Source organism: Chamaea fasciata, unplaced genomic scaffold (assembly GCF_029207755.1).
Source record: "Chamaea fasciata isolate MVZ Bird 193981 ecotype frontalis unplaced genomic scaffold, bChaFas1.0.hap1 SCAF_19, whole genome shotgun sequence".
In the NCBI taxonomy this organism is placed as follows: domain Eukaryota; kingdom Metazoa; phylum Chordata; class Aves; order Passeriformes; family Sylviidae; genus Chamaea; species Chamaea fasciata.
In genome coordinates, this window is record NW_027094104.1 from 11,039,643 (window position 1) to 11,063,261 (window position 23,619).

Here is a 23,619-nt window from a genome sequence, read left to right on the forward strand (position 1 = left end):
GGAGGCCCAGGTGGTGCAGGTTTGTTCACCAGCATCCCCACTGCAGGGGGAAAGGTCTGACCAGGCCACCAGGTCGTGGCTGAGCTGGAAGAGGGTTCGGCGGTGGTGCTTAATGCCCAAAACATCTTTTTAAAGGGAGAAACACAATGGCCTCGGCCAAGCCATTGAATGTGATCCTTTGTGCCCGTCAGGATTTGGACAATGCATCTGCCCATGAATGCCCGTTTGGGTGTCAGAATTATTTGGGTTGGGAACAATGCAGCAAGAGTTCATTGTCCTTTCAGAGCAACCGTGAAAACATCCAGAACTTTCTGCCAGCCCAGATGGGAAGAGCAAACACGAGGAGTCTGCACTACCAGATGTCTTAAAATTGAGATCACAGCCTCAAAGGCAGAGGGGGCAGACCTTGCAGGGCAGGTCATCCTCCAGTTGCCTTGGGAAATATAATGGGCTTTATTGGGATTTATTAAAACTGGAGCTGTAAAAAGCTTGTGGCTCTTTATTTGGAACAAATAATCCTGCTGGTGGTGTGTTCTGGTCAGGCTCAGGAGGCCTCTGCACAACAGTGACTTCACTGCAGCAGAGGCACGTTCTGTACACTCAGAGATTTGATTTTTGCTCGGTTCAGGAAGATCTCTGCCTTTATCCCAGGTTGTGGAACAACAGATGAGTGCAAGTCTGCTAAAAAGCAGCTTTAACAAATGACAAAAATGGCTTATGTTCTTCCTAGGTAAAAATCAGGAAGAAAATAAAACCCCTGAGCCAAAAGTGCCTTTTGTAATATCAGTGTATCTTTTTTTTAAACGGGGGTGTCCTAAACTGAGTAATTAGAAAAAAAGCCAATTTTGAGATTACACAGGTAGAACTAGGAGTTAATTTTTTGCCATATATATATATATATATTTTCACTTTTTAAAATTAATTTCTCCTTGGAAACGATGTATTTTTGGCTAAGAAGATGTCGTTTGGTGTTGAACCCTGGCTGCTGCAGTGGGGTCCTGTGCTCACTGTTCCCGTGCACTGAGAGCCATCGGGGCAGCCCTGCACACTGGTGCCGGAGCAGCAGAGCAGCCCCAGCAATCTCTGCAGTCTGATAAACCCGCTGTTTGTGCAGCTGGATAAAGTGGAGGCTCCGGGTTTCCTTCCTGCACTGGCCTTTGTCACTCTGGAGCTCACAACTGGTGTGTGGAGATCAGGGCAGGGTGCAGCCACACCGGTGTCCCCAACCCCTGGTGTCCCCAACCCCTGGTGCCACCAGCCCCCGGTGTCCCCAGCCCCTGGTGTCCCCAACCCCTGGTGTCCCCAACCCCCGGTGTCCCCAGCCCCTGGTGCCAGCGGATCCCTCCGGGTGGGAAGGGGAAAGTCCCCGAGGGGCCGAGCAGCTGTGGGAGCCCTCGTGCTCTGCAGAGCTCCACGGGCACAGAGCCACCCCAAACACCCAGCTCTCCAGCCACATCTGCACAAAATCCATGGGATTTGTGGAAAGTTGGCCCAGCCCTTGGTGGAAGGAAGTGGGAAGGAAGAAAATCATGAGCTAAGGCTGACGGGGATGCCTGGACTCGAGGTCGTCTTATCTGTGCAAGTTCTTCTTCCACCCTGTCTGTTGTTTTAAGCACTTCTCTGAGTAATCAGGACGATTTTTTCCGTGCCTGCGGAGTGGGAACGGGATATTTTCGAGCCACCGGCCCTGGAGATGTGTGTGTCTCTCTCTGCCTTTGGCCTGGCAGGCTCTGGGCGGGTGGCTGGGCAGGCAGGGCACTGCTGCCAGCGGGATGCGAGGAGCGCCATCGCTGCGGGCCGTCCAGTCCCTGCCGTTTGCCCGCCTCTGCGCGTGCTCTTGGGTGACGCGTTCCCGTGCTAATTCACTCGGTTTATCCCTGGTTCCAGTGGAGCTCGATGAAGGGTGTCAGCTGGAGATCAGTCCCAGATGCCTGGGCTGACCTTCGCTTTATCAGCTGCTTTCAATACCGTAGCCATGAAGCCCTTGCAAGTTCTCTGGTTCCTCCCGTGATTGATAGGCGGGTTCTGGAGTGGCTTTCCTCCTGGTTTGCGCTCCAAGGGGATAATGCCCTGCAGCTGTCCACAGCACGAGGCTCTTGCGGCGGGCGAGCGCTCCGATGCTCAGCTGGCTGCCTCCCCAGGCCGGTGCTCATTGGAATGGCACTGCCGGTGTTCTGCCGGCCTGGCCCCCCACTGCTCCCGGCCTCTGCCTTTGCCTCTGCTCTGAGTGTCGTGGGCAGAGTGGAGCGAGTGCCTCGGTGCTCGGGTGGGGCTGAGGTCTTCCAGGAGAGGTTTAGCTGTGGATGTGCAGCCCTGCAGGACCCCTGGCAATCTGCTTTTAGCCCTTGGCAGAGGTGTCTGGTCGTTTTGAGTCTGGTTTGGGGGAGCTTTCCTGGAGTTCTCGGCTGCTCTCGGTGGAAGGGGGGAGGGAGATCTTTGCTGCTGGCCTCATGGCCTCCTCTGCTGTGTTTGTCGCTGGTTTGTCACCACGTGGGGACGTGCTGCAGGGTGGCATCTCCCCTGGCTCTGCACTCTGAGGTCGTTCAGAGGGCTGGGTGCACTCCCAGTATTCCAAGAGCTGTGGGAATTCTGAGGCAGCCTTCCCATGACTGAGATCCAGGACTACACCAGTGGACCCTTTTTCTTTCACCCTAAATTTTGCATGTGCTGCTGCCTGCTGCTGGGGTTCTGCAGAGGGGAACTCGCCGTGGTTGGGTCACCCTTTGAGACACACAGCGGAGGGTCAGGCTGCTCTGCCTGGGGGAAGGGGCTCGTTGAGGTTCTAAAGTGCATTTTCAGTTTAAAAATGAAAGGAAAAAGGAAAAGAAACAGCAAACCCCATGGGCTGAGGGTGGTAGGGCGTGAGCTGTGTCCTCAGGAAACCTCCTGGAAGTGGTCCTGGTGGCTGTGCCACGGGAAGGGGGCACTGCCGGCTCTGGAAACGAGTGAAGCTGGCAGGGAAGGGAGGCAGCCCTTCAGCCTGAGCCCTGCACTCAGCTTCTATCCCAATTTTTCCTCCTCAAGCTGCCCTCACTCCACAGCTTCCTCTCCAGCTGTGCAGGAGCCCTGCTGGTCGTTTTCTCCAATCTGTGTGCAAACCAAGAGCTCTCAATCTGCAGTTGTTGAACGATGATAATTCCCCATTGTAGGGCTTTGGGCAGCGGTGAAGTGTTTCACTGCTCCGGAGCTTCTCAATGTGAGAAACGTGGGGCGTGGCGTGGTCCTGCTTCTTGGGTTTTCTCTCTTTTGAGCAGAAATAAAAATCCTAGAAATTAATTTAAAATATTCCTAAAATCAAATGAATTCCTGCTCAGCCTGCTAGCCATGCCAGGAATTTCAGCTCTCCTGTCTTTAGAGGTGCTGGCCACGGAGCCAGCAGCTGAGAACTGGGTTTTGTCTGGTGGCAGGAAAGTGTGAGGATGTGAGCAGAGTGGATGAGGTGCTCTGCCTCACTGTTGCATTTGATGTTTCTCTCTTTTTTTTTTTTTTGGTATTTTTGTAGGGTTTTTGGTTTTCCTTGCCTTGAAAAATGGACTGGAAACCTCAGCTTAGGGTGTTTAGTAGCCAAATAGTGTTTTATGGGGTATAACGTAGCTCTTTGGGGCTTTTTTTCTTTTTTCTTTTCTTTTTTTTTTTGATGTTTTTGTTTTGGTGTTGGTCGTTGGTATTGTCGTGGGGTTTTGTTGGTTTCTTTCTTTGTGAAATGGGCTGGAAACCTCAGCCCGAGGTGTTGAGCAGCCCAAAGAGTGTTTTGTGGGGATTTGCTGCACTGCCCTAGGAAATTGTGGTGTATTGTATCGAAATCGATGTGTGTTTGTAAGGAAAGCTGTTGGTATCTATGGGAAAGGGTTGCAATGGTGTAAAAACTCGGGAAAAATGGGAGTTGCTAAAGGGAAGCAGGGCTGAGCACTACCAACAATTTCTGAAGGCAGCATTTGAAAAAAAATCCTGCTTAGATTTTGGACAAAGGGAAAACAAACAAATGTGGAGCCTGAAGCAGCTTCTGTCCTTTCGTTTTCTGCTCCAAGTTTGCAGAGCACAATCACATTTGCAGCAGGAAAAGTGTTTTGCTTGGCTGGGGTTTGTTGTGGCCATGGAAGTGGCCTTGCAGCCTCCCAGGAAAGCTCCAGGCTTCCCTAGGCACGCCGGTTTTATGGGGATTTTATCTATTAGCAGGACTCCCTTGCTTTTTCCCAGAGTCTCATCTGCAGGAAGATAATTTGGTGGCATTGTCCCTGTAATTTGCAGATTTTGCTGGAAGTCTGGGTTGTCTGGACCCAAAATCTCCCTGTTGTTGGGGGCGTTTGGATTTTGGATTTGAGCAAAAATAATTATAAATTACAAACGCAGAGAGCCCAGTGAGCGACATGAGCTTGGAGAGCCCTGGGTGTGTGGCACCGGGGGATTCAGAACTGGAGGGAACTTTTTGTAATTCCTACGAGGAGATTTTTGTTCTGAAGCTGAGTTTGGCCTCAGGTGACTGCGCTGCTGTGCCCTGAACACGGTGAGGAAAAGGAAAGGAGCAAAGGGGAGGAACAAATGGCTTTGCACTCCAGGACTTCCAGGGAAGGAGACTTTTATCTCCTGGCAGATAACTGGGAGAGGAAGCCCAGAGTGCCATATCCTGTGAATATGGAGCTTGCCTGCCTTGTATCACTGCGAGTTCTCAGCACATCTGGGCTGAGAGCGGTTCCAGTAACATTCAAAAGGACTGTTTTGGTTGGCACACTGGGGCTGTGCTGGGTGCCAATTAGTAATGGCTCTTGGAAACAGCCTGCGTTAAAACTGTCCCTGAGCCGTTCCCCGGGGAAATTATTCAATTAAGCACAGCTAAAATTAATGTCCACGGGGTTTTGTTCGAATCAAACAAAAATAAGCGGCTGGGAGAAGGGGAGAACTTCTCAGTGTGTGCTTTTGAAACAGCTCCTCGGCAATAACCGCGTGAGCTGGAGTTGATGGCACTGCTTGTTTTGCCGGTGGCTCCCACCGCTGATGTCCCTGGATGTCTCCGTGTCACCTCCGGCCACCATCTGCTGCTCCTGGGCCTGCTCGGGGAGGGTGAAGTGCCCTGGGGCTGCCACAGTGTGAGCCGGACACAGTCCGATGTCGCGGGGTGGGTGAAGGCAGCGAGGGAGGTGCGGTGGGGTGGGAGCAGAGCGCCGCACGTGTCCCTGCGGCAGGTGAGAGGTTCTCGGTGGCAGAACCAGCAGGTTCCCCTGGTTCCGCCACGTGTTGGCCCCCAGGGTGGTGAGGGATGCTTGGGGAAGGCGTGGGCTGGTCCTGGGCGTTCTGAGCTGGGCGCTGGGGCTGCTCCTCACTCCCACGGGCAGGCAGAGGGCACAGGGCTCGGGAGCAGCTCCTTCTTTCCATCCTGGGCCTGTCACTGCTGTCAAGGGCTCCGGGAGGCAGGAGCAGCCCTGGAAATGAAGGAGTTGCTGTTCCTCTGGAAGAATCCCTCAGGCAGGAGCTGGCCCGGCCTGGAGCTCCTGTCTGGGAGGGGCAGGACCTTCTGCCAGGAAAGCACGGAGTGCCTTGGGATGTGACCTGGGCCTCCAGTCCAGCCCTGCTCCTCTGCCAGTGGGGCAGGAAAGGGTGAGAAACGTCCTTGTGCCACCTGCAGCTGCCAGGGGTGGCGTTCCCTCCGGCGTCCCTGCAGCTCTGGCACTGCAGCGCTCACCTTTGGGACGGAAATGTCCCTGTAGGAGCTGTAAAAAAGCTGCCTCCAGTTCACATCCCGACACGCTCCCAGCAGGAGCCCAGAGAGAACCTGTGAACCCTCCTGTCCCCAGGGATCATCAAGATCCCTGTTAATTAAAAGAGCTGAAGAGTGAGGCAGCTGGAGCGCGGAGGAACACGCTGGTTGGACCCCTTGGAGCAGTCTGTATTTTTGGGTTTCTAACGCTCCCGGGAAGTTCTGCCAAAGCAGAGATTAAATGTGCTCAGCTCAATTCGGGCCGGTGGAGGGAGGGATCCGGGTGTTTGCTGGAAACGCAGGGCTGCCCAGAGCAGGGGGTGTTGGTGTCCCAGTGCCCTGTGGAGCAGGGAGCACGGCGGGGTTTGGGGTGGAGCTGGAGCAGGAGAAGCCCAGCGGTGCTCTCCTGTGTTGCCTTTGGCACAGGGAGCTGCACGCCTCAGAGGGGCTGCGAAACCCCGCCACGGCTGCAGGCAGGGACGGAAACCAGGATTCCTGGCTTTGTGGGGTTTTTGCTGCCTTTTTTTCTCTTTTCACTCTGCCCTGACATTACAGCTGGCACACGCTGCTGAGGTTCTTCAGGTTTCTGGTGTACTTCTATTAGCTGCAATCTTCATTTCACAGCCCTGGCACCTGGAACAATGCTTTGCTTTCTTATTGACTTGTAATTACGGGCTTTGGACGTATAGAGGTTGGCATTCCCCACATGATTCATTTCTCCGGTATCCAGCTCTTCTCCTGAGGCCCCAGGGACCTGCAGCAGGGAGGGAAAGCCTGCTTGGCGTCCCCACTAAATTCCAGCCTCACTCTGGTTGGGTTTGTGCAGGGATTTGAGTCCTCTGTGTGTTCTCTTAGGGCTGACTGGAGTCTTCCATGACTCAGTGGGGTCGGCGGTGGGGGTGCGTTACTCATCGATAAACGCCGCTGAGTGATCCGTGAGTCCCAACGCACGGAGAACCCAAAGGACTCTGAGGAAAGGTTTGGTCAGCAGCACTGCTCTGCTAAACTGATCAAACCCCCGGCTTTGTTCCTCTCCCTTCCAGGGCTGGGTTTCACGTGGCTGCCTTTGCTTGGCTTTTGGGTTTCTCGCTCCGCAGGCAGGACGGGCACGGGTCAGAGGGGGAGCTGCCAAAGCCAAACGTGGGGTGGGTTTTTTTGCATTTTGAAGAAAAACAAATGAAACAATAAAATCAATCTGTTTAAAGTCAGAGCTTTAAAACCTGTTCCGCTTCATGGGAAGAGATGGTCGTCCCTCCCAAGGAATTCCATGAGTTAAGGAGAGGGTTTCAAAAAGAAAAAACCGGCTGATGTGCTCTCAGAAAGGTGGTGCAGCTGCGTGGGACATGGGGAGACACAGGATGGAAAAGAACCAGGTCGTTTTCCTGCTCTGGAGTGAGGAAAAATTGGGGAAAAACCGCCCATGGTTTCCTGCAGAATGAAACATGAAGTTCCTGGTGCTCTGCCTCTGCCTGGCTTTCACCACTGTGAGGAACCTTTCCCCAGGATCAGGTGGTTAATGTCTCAGGAAGGATCTCCCTAACAGAGAAACATCATGGAGGCACTGAGAGGAACAAGAGGGACAGGGCCACCTCCGTGTCCCCGTGCTGCCCCTCGGGCTGGGGCTGGTCCTCTCCAAAGTGACCCTTTTTTTGGCTGGAACGTGGCCCTTGATGCCTGTGCTGTGCCTCTGTGCCCTCGCTGCTGTTGGGGCCCTGCAGAGGACGGTGGAATGTTAATTTGTGGTGGGATCTGCTCCCTCACAGTCCCTTTGCTGGCCGGGCACGGCGGGGTCTGGGGAGGGAGGAAAGACAGAGTGGCTGAAGGAGCTGGAACAGGGGCTCCTGCTCCCTGGAAAAGGTTGGGCTCCTCGTTTTGGCAATCAGGATTTTGCCAAAACATCCCGATTGCCGAAACAACAGAATCCTGTTGGCAAAACAGGATTTCGTTTGGTTATTCACTCCAGGCTGGGCAGGCAGGAGTTCCAGCACTAAGGGCACCCTGGAGGAGGTGAAAGGCTGGTGGTCCCAGGAGCTGGGATGGGCTGGTTTTGCCATCTGCCAAACGGCTTTCCAGGGGAAACTTCCCCCTTGGAAAACTCCGGGGCAGCTGCAGAAAGACTCGGTGGCTGAGTTGACACAAGACGGGGCTGCCAGAGGCGCCCGGCCCCAGACCCGCGGGGAGGGTTGTTGGGAATGTCAGCAGAGGCGTTGGGAATTTGGGAAATGAGCCGGGAGGGCTGCTGGAGGAGCTGTGTCTGGGCTGTGGGCAAAGGCAGGCCCTGAGCTGGTCCCTTTGGAGGGGCAGCAGAGGAGAAAAGCAGAAGGAGCCGTTTGGACAGCGCAGGCTGCTCTGGCGCAGCCGGGTTTGTGTTCCCTTCCTTCCTGCAGGGATGAGTTACAGCTCCAGCCTGGGGGGCCCCTGGGAGGCACTGAAATTATCCATGCTGTGGCTGGAGAGAAGCACAGGCAGCTTTTCCCAGGAGGTGTCGGTGATCTCAGGAACTCAGACGGAACGTTTCTGATTTTCACGGCAGCGGCAAAGTCTCTGAAGGGAAAGGGAAATGAAGGATGAGTTGGGTTTTTTTTGGGGGGGGTTTTGGTTTTGTTTTTTTTTTCCCCTGGGAAATTCCAAGGATCCCATACAATTTCTTCTGCTCGGTTTTTTATCATCTGTCTTCCCTTGGTGTCCTTTGCATAAATCTTTACTTTTTTTAGCTCTTAGCAGATGTGGTTTCAGGGATGTGTGTACGTCCACCCTTACCACTGCTGCAGGGTTGTTCCTTTGCACATTTAATGGAAGTTATTAAACAAAACCAAAATTTATTTGGTTAAAAAAAAATAATAGGAGGATGTTTTCCTCACTTTGCTCAGGCTCATTCCAGTAAACAGCTCTCCCCTTCCCCCAGTTATGTTGGGATGGGAGAGGGCTGCACTTCCAGCCTCTCCCACCTCTTCCTCAGGGATGCTTCTTCTGACCTGGACCCACGCTCAGCCTGCTCTGCCCTGTCCAAACCACAGTGCCTGAGCTCAAGAACTGCTGCTGGGTGATTTTAAACAAAAAAAAAACAAACCCAAAAAGTCAAGTAGGTCAGGATATATCAACCTACCTTTTTCCTGTCACGGGCTGGCTTTGCTGCTCCCTCCCTGGGTGTTTTCTGTGTGGAATCGATGCCAGTTTCCTGAGGGGCTGTCCCTGCCCTGGCAGCACTGCAGCCACGCCTGTGTCCCCGGGGCAGACCTGCCATGACTTCTGTCCTGGTTTCAGGTGTGTCTGTGCTGACCCCAGATCCCACCATGGTTTTGCTGCCTGACACACACCTGAAGAAATCCTGCCCTTGCTGGGGGCTCCATCCCGCGTTTTACAGTTTGGATCACCAGGAAAAGCACCCGGATTTGTAGGGGCAGGAGGGAGCTGAGGACACCTGGCAGTGCCTCTGCCTTCCTGCGGGACTGGACACTTCCCATGGGAGTGCTGGGCTGCCTCAGCTCCTGGGCAGCTCCAGAACCTCCTGCCTGGCTGGGGGCTGGCACTGCAGCACGGGCACACGTCTGCAGGGATGGGGACGGTGGTTTCTGAGCAGTCCCTGCTGCTGGAGCAGCCCCTGGCCAAGCTCCCCTCCGGCACTGACCTTCGGACTTCTCCCACTTCAGCCGCGCTTAAACCGACTCCGAGTTCAGCGCCGGGGTCGGGCGCTGGGGTTTTTATCTTCTGCTTCAATAAAAGCTGGGGTTTTTATCCTGCTTTTCCCTGAGAGGAGACCTTGGCTGGCTCAGTGTTCCTGGCTGGGCTGTGGTTTGCAGTGCCGTGTTACAGGGACGTCCTTTGGAAGGTCACCAGCAGCCAGCCTGCCGTCCCCGTCTGCTCCCTCCCGCCGGGGGCACCTGCCTCCTTCCCTCTTTCCAGGTCTCTCTCCATCTTTTTTTAGCCTGCTCCTCGCACAGCCAGCTAAATGGGAGGGGATAGGACGTGGAATTGCCAGCTTGGAGGGCAGAGGGGGTGGCAGGTGGGTCAGGAAAGGTGGGAACCTTGGAGTGTCAGTGCTCTGAGGACTTCCTCGGCCGTGCCCACCTCAGAAATGCGGTGCTGCTTTTCAGCTCCGCCTCAGCCAACACTGGTTCCCTTTGCTTTGGAGTGGGGAGAAGCATTTCATTTTCAGGGAGGTGGTGGAGCACTGCCCTGTGCCTGGGTGTCACCACAACAGGGGGATTGTGGGTGCAGAGGATGGAGGGTTGGATGGAGGGAGGGATGGAGGGATGGATGGAGGGATGGAGGGATGGATGGATGGATGGAGGGATGGATGGATGGATGGATGGATGGATGGATGGATGGATGGATGGAGGGATGGATGGATGGATGGATGGATGGATGGATGGATGGATGGATGGATGGATGGAGGGATAGAGGGATGGATGTTTCTCTTCCGTGGGTTTTTGGTCACAGGGGCACTCTGGCCTGGGGTACCTGCTGGGCTGGACTTGTGGTTCAGCTGGGAGTGGGGTCAGGACCCCGTTGTGCTTCCCCCACCCCATTGCAGCTGCTCAGACCTCCAGGTCCTGCCGTGAACACTCCAGAATTCTCCAGGTCCCAAGTGAGACATCGAAGGGCTGCGTGCTTTGGGTGCTTGTTGAGTTTGGGCTGTGTGTTGGGTGAAGTTCCCTGCTCCCCTGGAACCTGCCTGAGTCACAAAACATGTTTATATATATCTATCTATAAAATATATATGGAGAAATGCTTCTTCCAGGACGTCCAGGGCAGCCCTTTGGTTCAGAAATGAATCCTGGCAGGGGGATGGGAAAGGAGAGGCTCCACACAGAATCCCAATTCGCAGCGCCTTGGGCTTTGAAACGATGACAGAAAATTTCCCTGCTCGCATTTGTTCTCATTTAGCCACAGCTTGTTCACCAGGATGTTTTTCAAGGAGGGTCTGGTCAGTGTTGGCAGAGGAAAGTCTCCAATTTCCCAAGCATGCTTATCACTTTGTCCTTGACAACGATGGGAACTCGCAGCACTTTTTTTTTTTTTTCCGTGGAGAGGCAAACATGAGCAGTCCTGCCCTTGCAGGCAGCATTGTCCTGCTCTTCCTGTGTGCTGAATCACGCAGGACAGATAAAGTTTCCCCAAAATACCGTTGGCTTGGCAGATGTCAGACCTGGGGAGGTCGGGTGGAAGGAGGGGCAGAGTGAATATCCGAAGCGCAGACTGAGCAAACCTTGGAGCTCAGACAAAATGCTCCCCCGGCCCTTGGGAGAATGTGTTTTGGTGTAGGGTGGACAATACTGAGTGCAATGATATTGGTGAAACATAGTTTTCGGTATTGCAAACGGCTTTGGAAATACGGAGGGGTTGTGTGTGGAGTGGAGCAGTGCTGGTGGGGTGGATGGGTCAGATCCAGAGGGTAGAACACAGGGAGGTGGTTGATGTTTGCCCTCTGCCCTCCCTTCCTGGGGATTCTGGGATGGTTTGGGCTGCAGCACATGGATCAGGAGCTCATCTTTTAGGAAAGCTGTGTATTTTCAGAGTACTGGGGTTTTTTTAGAGGCTGGTATCACTTTACACAGGGATTCAGTGGAGATGACAGAGTGCTTGTGGAGCAGATGGAAACATGCACTGCAAGGATGATGCCTGAATGTCTCAGCTCTCTGGGAGAGCAAAACCTCCGTGCTCCCTGTGCCTTGGACATTTCCTCCGTGCCTGCAGAACTTTGATCATTTTATGTGGGTTTTGTTATCTCTGTGTAAGATCAGGTTGGGTTTATCTGCGTTTGGTCCAGTGCTTGTTCCTTGATAAGGCTGAGAACATGAACGCCCTCCATAGTGAACATCTGGGAGCTGGAGGAACAGCTGGAGCTGCGTCAGGGGAGGTTTAGGCTGGATTTTAGGGAAAGGTGCCCAGGCTCCCCAGGGAACGGGCACGGCCCCAGAGCTCCAGGAGCCTTTGGACACCCAGGGATGCCCAGGGTGGGATTGTTGGGGGGTCTGGGCAGGGACAGGGGCTGGGCTGGGTGATCCTGGTGAGTTCCTTCCAGCTCAGGAGTTCCTGTGATCTGCTCTGGGAAGGTGAATGGTGCAGAAAACCATTCCCACCCAGTTCCTGGTGTCCCGGGGGTGGCAGCAGGGAAGCTGCAAGGGCTGATGTCACACTCTGGCACTTGTGAGGACAAGTGTCACAGGGAACTTTGGGCAGTACAAGGAATTCCCTCTCCACTGTCACCCCCTTTTTCCTTGCAGAGACATTTGGGAAATCTTTCATCTGAAGGAATACAGCAAAGGTTTAATAATGAGGGCCCCGTCCTGTTGGTGGGAGTTGTGTTCTTCAAATGTCCTTTAACCCTCTGCCATCGTCCACGCAGGGTTATGACCCACACATCTGGCCAGGATATCGCTCTGCCTGGCTGACTGGGTGCTCTGTGCTCTCACTGTTGCTTTTGTTGCTTGAGGGTTTAGGAAGGCAGGGTTGGTTTCCTCAGGGCAGAGCTGCAGTGCCAGGACCTGCTGGGGCACAGAGGAGCCGAGGGCACGGCCACTGTCCCCAAGCCTGGCTCGAAGGCAGGCAGGCCTTACAGAGACAGGGATCAATAGTGGGGAGGGTGCTGGAGGTGCACCCAGGGCGAGAGGCCGTGCGGCAGCACTCGGGGCTTGGCTGCGGTCCTCTCCTGATTCATCATGCACAAAGGAAGCCTTTCCGACCTGCGGGGCTGAGGGCAGCCAGGCACGGTGTGTTCACACACCAGGAGCACCGGCTGTGTGTTCCAGGGAAATCAGAGCGTGACAGGCAGCGAGAGGGAAATTCAGTGCCTGAATGTGGCTTTTAATTTTCAGCCATGCCACGAACCACTCTCAGTGTAAGCCTTGAACCAGCTCTGCTTTCCATGACAAAATTAAAGCCATCGCTTACAGGAGGCTGAGGGTGGCTTGGCTGGAAGCTTTCCTTTCTCCTCTCTTACAGCTCGGTGCAGGGGAAGCTTTGCCCACTTTCCTTTTCCCAGAGGACCTTCTGGGCTGCAGGGAGAGCTGCCAGACCCACAGCTGCAGGAGGCAGCCGAGGCAGGGCTTTGTGACTGCAGTGGCTGGGTGCTCTCAGAAGCCTTTGTGAAGATGGTGCCTGTGGTTTGGGGATGATGTCGTGCCCAAGTGCTGAGATACTGGCCCAGGGACTGAGATTCCAGATTTCCTGGAGCACAGGCACTAATTCCCTCCCCTTGGCTCGGTGAGGTGCATCATCCTGTGTTCCCTGTCCTCCTAGACGGATGCAGCTGTGTCAGGCTGTATTTTCCCCTCCACTCCAGGCCGCGCGTTCTCCTCCCCTGTTGCGGTGACTCTGGAGTCTCCGGTGCCGTGTTTCCCGGGATCTGGCCTTTCAGTGGTGTGAGCGCTGCAGGACGCAGCCGGTGCCCGTCCTGGAGCTCTCAGCAGGAGGGTGGGTGAGCAGGGGAGCTGTGGGCTCAGATTTGACGCTGCTGTCCCTCTTTTCCCCAGAGATCATCGACGACCTCACCAACCTGGTGGAGAGCACGGACGGCCGGCTGCGCACCCAGACCCGCCACGTGAAGCTGGTGGACAAGAAATCCACGTCCTGCGGTAGGAAACGGCCTCAGCACAAACCATCCCGCCCCGGGGCGCTTCTCGCCTGGTGCTGTGCGGTCATTAACTGCTGCTAATTGCCCCGCTCCCCCCCCAGGACAGCTCCTTTCGAAGGCACAAACCCCAGCACTCCAAACGTCTCCCGCAGGTTTGACTGGCTGTGCTGAAGTGCCGGTGCCGTCAATTTTCCTTGAGCCGTTTGACTCCAGCCTTGCACAATATCCTGATTGGGCACGAAACGGTTCGAAATTAGAGCCGTGCATGTTAATTAGCTTTACAGGCCTCGCTACCAGCTCTCACAAAGCTGGCACGGCGGGGAGCGTTCCCGGGGGTGTCCTGCAGGAACGAGCTCTCAGCCCAGCAGCGCTCGGAGCCTGCCGGGCAGGGAATCCTTCCTGGAGGCTCCTGAAGTGATGTGCGAGCTGCTGAGGCTGAACTGGCCTCTCTCTGCAGAGGGGTGATAATCGCAGGCAGGTTTGGATGGAGGGCTGAGGGCTGCGCGCAGTGAGCAGGAGGGGATGCTGTGGATGGTGGCAGAAAATGTCTTTATGTGGGGACAGCGGCCGGCTGAGGTGGTGGCACGTCTGCTCCTGGTGTCCGTGGTTTGTGTCCTCACAGGACACACTCGCAGTGCTCTGCAGAAATCGGACTTAGAGTCAGGAGTTGTTGAAATCTGGTTTGTGTCGAGAAAGCCGAGGGCTGGTGTGTCACAACCTGTTTGTGGCTGCTGGGAGGTTTCATTCTGTGCAGAGGCTCCCCAGCTTAGACTGGCAGTGAAGCATCTTTCCAGCACTGACAATTCCAGGGATTTATTTGGTTCTCCGTCAGTGAGAAGGTTTTGAAAGCTTGGTTGATGTGGGCTGATGAAAACCTGTGGCTTCTTCTGGAGGTTAAAGTTGACTTGTCAGAGTCATTTGTCTCCGAGTCCTCGCGTACCAACTGCAGATGGAGTTAAAGGCGTGACTGCAGAGTTCATGACTGACTCTTTTATTTTAGATCCCGAATGTTGATGCAAGATGGATTTAATTTAAAACTTGAGTGCGCTTGAATGATGCTGAGTACCCCTGTGTGCCTTTGGAGTCTCCCCTTAATTCCTGTGGCTTCGTTTTCCTCACGAGTCCAGGGCAGCCCAGCTGGATATGGGGGGGGCGGGCAGGGGGTCAGTCCCACGGCATCCAGGAGGGATTTCTCCCCAGGTTTAGGCTCCTTTAGGTGCAAGTGCAGCCCCAGACACGCTGCTGTGTGGTGAGGCTGTCTCTTTAACTCGAGAAGCCCATCCTGCCTGCCGGGGGAATTTCAGAGGAGGAGGAGGATGCTGGGCTGGATTCCTGGGGGGTGACCTCTCTCACCCTTTGCACATTGAAAAAACATTTTGCTTTGGTGAGAAGTGCTGCCTCTGGTGCCTGTTCCCTCTGCTCCCATAGGCCTTCCTGTGTTTGCATAACAATTTGGGCATGAGTAAACCCCGAATTGCCTCAGATGGCTGATGCTGAGGGCACAGGCTCTGACGGCATTCCTCCCATCCCGTTCCCACCCTTATCCCTGGCACTGCAATGGACTGGAGTGCTGGGATGAGAAATACCCTCCCTGCACACCGATTATCCCTGGAATGAGGCCAAGCAGCAGGACAAGTGGCACCTGCCAGGGGACTCTGTCGGAGTGTCCCTTTTATCACTTGAATTGATAAAGTCTTCAGAAACTCCTTGGGTTTGGTGCCTGACTTTGGATTTAAAGCAGGGTGAAGTGCTCAGCCCCAGTCTCCACTCTGCTCCAGCATGTGGCTGTTAAAGTGTTTTCCCCTCCTTTTTGAAATCATGATGTCTTTTTATTTTCCCGATGAGTGCCTGTGCTGGAGCCAGGGGCTGTGGATACAAGCGGAGCACACTGGCTGCAATAATGGAATAATCCCGGTTTTACAAGCAGGAATGCAATGCATTAATGGGTGTGTCTTTGTTAGCAGCCAGTACAATCATAAAATCAAAGAATTGCTGGTGAAAAAACCCAACTTTAATCAATATTTCAACATCTCCCTCTCATGCAAACCTCATTTTCCAGCTGTGGGGGGCTGTTCCCAGTGGGCTTTGGGCATTACCTGCCTGGCCCAGGAGCTGCCCCTGCCCGTCCTGGGCCTGGCACAGCCCCTCAGCTTGTCCTGGGTGGGTTCTTTGCATTCCCAGCTGATTTCCAGGGCCGTTTTTCTGGCTGGCCCCGGAGCTGTTGACAGCAGCAGCCCTGGCTGTGCCCAGGGAAGGCTGTCCCGTGCCCTGGGGCAGCCCCACACTGGTGGCACTGGGATTGCAGGGGGAGATTAACCACGGGAGGGACTCCAGCCCGCTGCATTTGTGAGATGATTGTTGAAAATCATCAGTCATCCGCGGGCAGATGTTTGCAAACGCTGCCTGGCACTGTTGTGTCCCTTCCCACAGTGAGGGCTGGCATTAGGAGGGCTGCTGGGACGTGTAAGTTCCTTAGATTCCAGGGATTTGCATCGAGCTCTCACCAGGGTCTTCACACAGATGGTCAGTCCAGTGTCAGGCTGCCTGTGGCAGCTTTGCTCCAGGAGTGGCTGTGTCCACAGTCCTGACTTTTCAGCCCCATCACTGGTGCTTTTGGGTTGCTTTGTCCTCTCCCTTCCAGTCTGAGCACCTTTCTGCACTCACTAGCCATTTCTCGATAACTTTCTGTTAGGAACTTCAACCCTTAGGAGGTCCTCTGAAGGACTGCGTTGAAAACTTTGCAAATAAATTGAAGGATAATTAATGCAGAGATGCTGGGGGATGTCATGGTTTAACCTCAGCCCCCAGAGCCGCCCCCTCCCTGTCCCCACGGGAGCCATTCCTTCAGTCCCAGCCCCGGGGAATGTCTGTGAAAAGCCCATGAAAGTCCAGAAGATGTTCCATGGGCTCATCTAGTCCCTGGCCCTGGATGCTGGTGGTCACTGGGGACACTCCTGGTCCTACCCCAGTCACTCTCTGGTGTTCTCCTGTAGCCAGGGAGAAAAGCTGCTTTTCTTTCCTGGGGAAGCAACATAGAAAATCATGACTTTGTCACAGTGAAAACAAGCAAAAAACCGAAAAAAAACCGAAAAAAATAAGGAGAAAGCTTTTATTTCCGGTAGATGAGTGTGTGCATCCCCTTGCAGGCAGCCGGAGGGCAGCAGACCACGTTCTCCCCTCTGCCCTTGCAGATGAATGAGGAGAGTGAGGGACAAGCGGAGCAGTCCCCTCCGGGGCAGGAGCTGTGTCCTGGAGAGCAGCACAGAGGGGCCCGAGCAGCTTTCCCCTGTTCCACAAGGTGGCAATGCAATCTAATCACCTCCCTCAGCCCCAGGTGGAGGCTCCCGGCTCCCCTTCGCCTTCCTGCCCGGGGATGCCAAAAGCAGGGTGTAAACTACATCGAATTAATCCGTACCAGGTGGGGTTTTCTTTTTAATCTTACCCAAACACCTGAATTAAAAACAGAGCTTTGGCTAAACCCATTAATTGGACTTTTTGGAAGGTTTGGTTTGTTTTAAAACAGGGCAGCTTGGATTATATAAGGTTTCCTCTAGAAAATAATGATTCATGCAGGCTGGGGCCTTTTCCTGCCGGGCTCTGTGATCTCTCTGTTCTCAGTTTTGCTCCTTTTTTGCCATGGATTTAATTTGTTGTATAAATTACGACGGCAGCTGCTCAGGTTTGTTCCTCTGACGTGTCCTGTGTGTTCAGATGAGCAAGTCCCCATCCATTTGTTTTTTCCCTCCGTGGGGAGGAGGAGCTGGTGGAGTTGCCATGAATTCAGCCTTTCCTGCAGTCTGACTCCTGGCGAGGTTACACTGATATTCCTCAGGGCTGCCCTGAGTCACCTGGCCAGCCTTTGCTGGGACGACATTTCTTGGCCCGGTGACTTTTCCGTTTTCCTGTGGCAGTGTCCCCACTGGTGGCAGTGTCCCCCAGGCTGGTGCTCCCTCCTGCAGTGCCCTTGTGCCCCCCAGCCAGCTCATGGCCTTGCTCTGCCTCCTCCTCCTCCTCCTCACACTCACTGTATTCACTTCTCAAATATTTGCCGGTGCTGAGGTGTTGGGATGGATTCAGCTGATGAAAGAGGATGGACCTAAGAGTCACAAATGGGGGGTTTTTTGTAAAAAGAGGAGGTTTGGATTTTCTTTGTGACTCCCCTCCCAGGTGGGAAGCACAGCGTGTCCTGGTGCTGTCAGCTCTGTGTGTGTGTTGAGCAGGAAAAGATGGGACCTTCTGGGTCAGAGGAGCCCTTCCAGATGGATTTCTGAGAACAAGCTTGTTTCTTCCCCCCCATTACTCCTATTGGGAGGCTGAAATGGTCATAAACTTATTTCCAGCCTGGACTTGTCAGGGATTCTTCATGATGCCCACGTGCAGCCCTTGTTCTGCTGGCCTGAATAGTTCTTCCCTCTTTTTTTTTATTTTCCCCCTCGAATGTGTGTGTCCAAGAGATCACTCAGTGTGCCCTCCCAGCTTCTGTTCTGCAGGGCTGAACAAGTGTCTCTACCTTTGAATCTCCTAAATTAATCTGTTTCCTGCCAAGTCTTTTTTTTTTTTTTTTACACTTCTTCCTACTTAAACCTTTTGGCTGTTCAGCCACAGGAAGCGAGTGCAGCATCCCTGGAGCCTTCTCACAGTTCTGGGTGTTTGTGAGCCCTCCGAGCTGGCTGCTCCAGCAGCTCCAGCACTTCCCCGCCTGTTGGAAATTCTGCAAGTGCAGCTGTGTTGGTGCCTCAGTCATTTTGGTTTGGAGCTGTTTGCCTGGGCCTTCCTCACTCCTGAACATTTTTCCACTCGAGTTCATTTTCTTTCCAGCTCACAGCAAAAGCTGTTGTTTATCCCCAGAGCGTGGCTTCCTCTCCCATCCCATGGAATTCCAGCCTTCCTCCATTCATCCTCGCAGTTCCCCCGTCCGGTCCCGGCCTTCCTGTGTGCTGCCGCTGCTTTCCAGCTTTGTGTCAGCAGCAGCTTTCATTAGCACACTTCCTTCTTGTGCCAAGGTCATTAATAAAGGCATTTAAGAAGATCAGCCCTGCTGACCATTCCTGGAGGAGCTGTGCCCGTGACCTCCATCCATCCCGATCCTTCTTTCAACGCCACTTCCCCTTTCCCCTTCCACCAGTTTCCTGCCCCTCCAGTTCTGCTAATCCCCACTTTTTCATTTTCAGCATGATTATTCCCAGCCCTGATTTTAAGGACGCCCCGAGAGTGGCATTTCTGGGGCCGGGCTGTGAGATGTGAATCAGGCAGAGGCGGAAGCCTGGAGGCCTGAAATGCCAACCCTCCCCATCAGGAGACGGGCTGAGGGGAGAGGGGCGAGCAAAAGGCAAGAGAGATCTCCTTAATTACATTTGCATATGCAGCTGTTCAAACAGACTGAACTTCACCAGTGCCTGTTCATGCCCATCAGGAGATTTAGAGCAGCTGTTGTCTCAACCCGCGTAGTGGGATCCTCTAAATCTGGTGGTAAAATGAGCCCCCGGGCACCCTGCTCACCCAGGCTGTCCAGCACTGCGAAACGACAAGCAATTAATTGTATTTCAATATTGGAAAAAAAAAAAACGGAATTGTGCGAACCATCCGAGGGCGAGCGCTTACAGCTCGGTTTCCAAGGATACATGTTGCGGAATTAAATCATTAATTTATATTTCTGAAAACGGTGATGAAATGTGTTAATTTGTACATTACCAAAGAGGCTCAAACTTGCCTCCTTCTGCCTTTTTCTTCCCTAATGTGCTCAATGACAAAATAATTGCTCTCCCTGATCTGGAGCTGAAGCACAAACGGTGTTCAGGCTCGGGGATTTCGTGCCACGTTAAAACCTCGATTAGGGGGGGAATCATCTGGCTTAAAACGTTGGTAGTAATTCCTGCAGGCTGAAATTCTGCCTGAATCCCAAATGCTGAGCCTTTCACAGCCTCTCGTGGCGGTGCTGCCCTCAATCCAGGGCTGAGCACACAGAGCAAGGGTCCGGCATCTGGAATTGTGCTTCCCCAGCCCCGGGCACTGCAGGGACACAACAATGCATGGAGGATGTGGTCAGTGGAGAAATGAGTCTGCTAGGGACAAGTGGTTGTGTTGTCTCCTCAGGGCTTGGTGAGATGCATGGAGGATGCTGATGCCACCAGAATTCCGGGATATAATTCACCAGGGGCTGGGAGCTCAGATATTTCTTGTTTGGCAGAAGTGCGGCAGGATTCCTGCCGTGGAGCCGGTGGGGGGAAAAGCGCCCTCAGGCTCATGGGAAGGGCAGCAAGGGAGCCCTGCCCTTGTGGGGGATTTCTCAGGTCTGGGGGCATTTCTGCTGTTGCTTTAGGAAATGGATTGACTCAGGGTGAAAAATCCAGCTTTTTGTGCGGCATTGATCTGGTGGCATCAAACACGGCAGTCCTGCCTCCAGCTGAGCGCTAACAAAGCCACAGATGTTCATCGCACATCTGGGACTGCTGGTCGTGTCTTGGCAAAGGAGGAGGGATCTGTGTCCAGGCAGGCCCGTGGGCAGGGCAGGGTCACTGTCCCAGGGCGGTGCTCGGGGTGCTGGGGGCTCTCTGGGGAGACTGGGGGGTCCCTGCGACCCTCAGGAGGTTCAGCAGTGCCAAGTGCAGGGCCCTGCACTGCCTGCCTGGGGATGGGTGGGAGCAGCCCCGAGGAGAAGGGCTGGGGGCGTTGGTGACGAGCAGCTCAGCATTCCCTGGCCGTGTTCTCTGCCCCTAAATCCCCCTGTCCAGGGCTGATCCCAGCGTGGCAGCAGGGGAGGGAAGGGGGGATTCTGCCCCCTCAGGTGAGACCCCACCTGCAGAGCTGCCCCAGCCCCGGGGAACATCAGCAGAGGGACGTGGAGCTGCTGGAGAGAGCCCGGAGATGGTCAGGAGCTGGCTGGGAGAGCTGGGAGTGTCCCCAGCCCTCCTCTAGAAACATCTTCCCCTGGATGCTCTCTTTTGTCAGAAGCCTGAAGGAATACACTGATTTTAAACTTCGGTTTTATGGGACACAGACAGTGCCTGCGGGGATTTTTATGGCCCGTAGTTTTCTCAGCAAATGGTTTTGAGCACAAGTTGGCCGGGCTGGAATGACCTTCTCTTGTTCATTACCTGTCTGTCGAAAAATATGTGTGTGGTGGTAGTTAGAGAGCCTCGACTGGGGTTATTTTAGGTGGTGCAGGGAGGTCTGGGCCTTCCCTTCCCTCCTCATTATCAAGCAGCAGAGGCTGCTTAGGGCCTGGTTTATTTACCTAATAAACTGCCTCTTTATCGTCTAGGAAATGCTCACATTTTTCAGCCCAGAAATCCTAGTAACAGGCAAACAGAGGTCCAGCAGTCAGGTCTGGGGAAACAACAAAATGAAGGTCAGCTAATATTGCTGTTATTCTCTTTCCTGGTGGCCATGACAGCGGGGGTGGTTTATTTGAAGATCCCAGACTCGGAGTCATTGCTCGCATTGTTGGTCCCCCCGAGCACGGGAGGCTGTGCCAACACTCGGGATATTAATGTATTCCACAGATCACTGAATGAGGAATTCCTCTGCACTCCTTTCTTCGGGGGAAAAAAAGGGAGGGAAAAAAAAAAATCCCCTTCTCCCCCCGCACTCCTTCCCCCTTTCTCCCCACACTTTGTTTGCCGTGGCTTTGTCCGCGGGGTGTTGCTGGGCATCCCTAATGAGCCTGGCAGGGATCGGATGGGGATGGGGATGGGGCCAGGACACAGCTCCAGGTGTGGAGAGGAAGGACAAGGCTCATCTGGGGCACTCACAGCTCCCTGATTTGCTTCCTCCCAGGAGAAAATCCTGCCCCGTCCCCCCTCGGCGCTCCCTCAGTGTTCATCCCGGCTCCCAGCCCACCCCAGGGGCAGCACGAGAGCACTTCCTGCTCCTGGTGGCTTTCCTGGCAGGGAAAGGTCGGGATCTGCTGGGGAGGAACACGGTGATGGTGATGATGGAAAGCAATTCCTGCTCCTGGTGGCTTTCCTGGCAGGGAAAGGTCGGGATCTGCTGGGGAGGAACACGGTGATGGTGATGATGGAAAGCAATTCCTGCTCCTCGTGGCTTTCCTGGCAGGGAAAGGTCGGGATCTGCTGGGGAGGAACACAGTGATGATGATGATGGAAAAAGTTCAGGGCAGCGGGGGCTCGGTGGGATGGATGTGCCGAGATTTTCGGTGGGAATAAAAGCCTGAGGTTCCTGAGGAGACAATTATCCGGCAATAATGCCAGGGATCAGGGAAAGGCATCTGAGCAGGTTCTTTATTTTTTTTAATATATATTCCCGTTCCGTGGCAGGAATTGTACTTAGATATTTTTTAATATATTCTTTGATCCCTCATGGAAATGTTAATGAGACGAAAACTCCTAAAGAGCTCTCCAGACAGTGCCCTGCTTTTGGAGAGAAGGGTGGACTGAAGCACGGCCCCTCCGAGGGCTCCTGACACACAAGCAGCCCCTTTGTTCCCTCCTTTCTGTGCCGGAGACACGTCTGGAAGTGGAGGGGACTGAGGGGAGGCTGCGGAGGCCGGGGAGGCCGGGCGTTCCCAATCCCAGCGGGAAAATCCCGCAGCGGCCATGGGGGCCGGCCGCGCTGCGGGCGTTGGAAGCGCAGGCAGAGCTGCTCCGGGATGGCAGCGCGCTGTGCGGGGCTGCTGTCACTGCCACTCCACTAACAGGATGGCAGTGTGCTGTGCGGGGCTGCTGTCACTGCCACTCCACTAACAGGATGGCAGTGTGCTGTGCGGGGCTGCTGTCACTGCCACTCCACTAACAGGATGGCAGTGTGCTGTGCGGGGCTGCTGTCACTGCCACTCCACTAACAGGATGGCAGTGTGCTGTCCAGGGCTGCCGTCACTGCCACTCCACTAACAGGATGGCACTGTCACAGGTCACCCCTGGCGTGCGGCTGGCACTGTCACAGGTCACTCACTCCTGGCACTGTCACAGGTCACTGCTGGCACTGTCACAGGTCACTCACTCCTGGCACTGTCACAGGTCACTGCTGGCACTGTCACAGGTCACTCCTGGCACTGTCACAGGTCACTGCTGGCACTGTCACAGGTCACTCACTGCTGGCACTGTCACAGGTCACTGCTGGCACTGTCACAGGTCACTCACTGCTGGCACTGTCACAGGTCACTCCTGGCACTGTCACAGGTCACTCCTGGCACTGTCACAGGTCACTGCTGGCACTGTCACAGGTCACTCACTGCTGGCACTGTCACAGGTCACTCCTGGCACTGTCACAGGTCACTCCTGGCACTGTCACAGGTCACTGCTGGCACTGTCACAGGTCACTCACTGCTGGCACTGTCACAGGTCACTCCTGGCACTGTCACAGGTCACTCACTGCTGACACTGTCACAGGTCACTGCTGGCACTGTCACAGGTCACTCCTGGCACTGTCACAGGTCACTCCTGGCACTGTCACAGGTCACTGCTGGCACTGTCACAGGTCACTCACTCCTGGCACTGTCACAGGTCACTGCTGGCACTGTCACAGGTCACTGCTGGCACTGTCACAGGTCACTCACTCCTGGCACTGTCACAGGTCACTGCTGGCACTGTCACAGGTCACTGCTGGCACTGTCACAGGTCACTCACTGCTGGCACTGTCACAGGTCACTGCTGGCACTGTCACAGGTCACTGCTGGCACTGTCACAGGTCACTCACTGCTGGCACTGTCACAGGTCACTCACTGCTGACACTGTCACAGGTCACTCACTGCTGGCACTGTCACAGGTCACTGCTGGCACTGTCACAGGTCACTCACTGCTGGCACTGTCACAGGTCACTGCTGGCACTGTCACAGGTCACTCACTCCTGGCACTGTCACAGGTCACTGCTGGCACTGTCACAGGTCACTCACTGCTGGCACTGTCACAGGTCACTGCTGGCACTGTCACAGGTCACTGCTGGCACTGTCACAGGTCAGCCCTGCTCTAGGGGCAGAGGAAATTCACAGTTTCGCTGCCATTTACCCCTCGGCTGCGTGTGTCTGGTTACCTGTGAGGGAAGACAAGTGGTTTACACGGCGCCACGTGTGTCATGAGGGGTAGATTTTGGAACATCACAGGCATTATTTCCCAAACTGTCCCAAATCTGCCAGATTCAAGGAGTTTGGGAAGTACGACCTCTCCAGAAGTGGAGGTATTCCTGGCTTTAATGGTTTTCCCTGGGCTTGGAGATTTTCTTTAGCTCTGAAGTTTCCAGCTCCTGCAGGGCTGGATGTGTTGGTTCTACTGCACAGTTTATAAAGTCTGGGGGATCCCTGCAGACAATGTTTTGTGTTCAGCTCTAGAGCCTTAGCAAGGTGACAGTGCTGCTAAAAAAGCTTTGGAAAAGCACCTTAGTGGAGCCAAAGTGACTC

The 23,619-nt window shown here is 54.4% G+C and overlaps 1 protein-coding gene across 1 annotated transcript in view; it reads left to right on the top strand.

Moving 5' to 3' along the window:
• The window catches only part of STX8 (syntaxin 8), an 84,588-nt gene that overhangs the window by 39,824 nt on the left and 21,145 nt on the right, over positions 1-23,619 (top strand). The window contains exon 7 of the mRNA XM_066200457.1: positions 13,168-13,269. Within this exon, the coding sequence (XP_066056554.1) occupies positions 13,168-13,269 (102 nt within the window). The remainder of the gene's footprint in view (positions 1-13,167; positions 13,270-23,619) is intronic.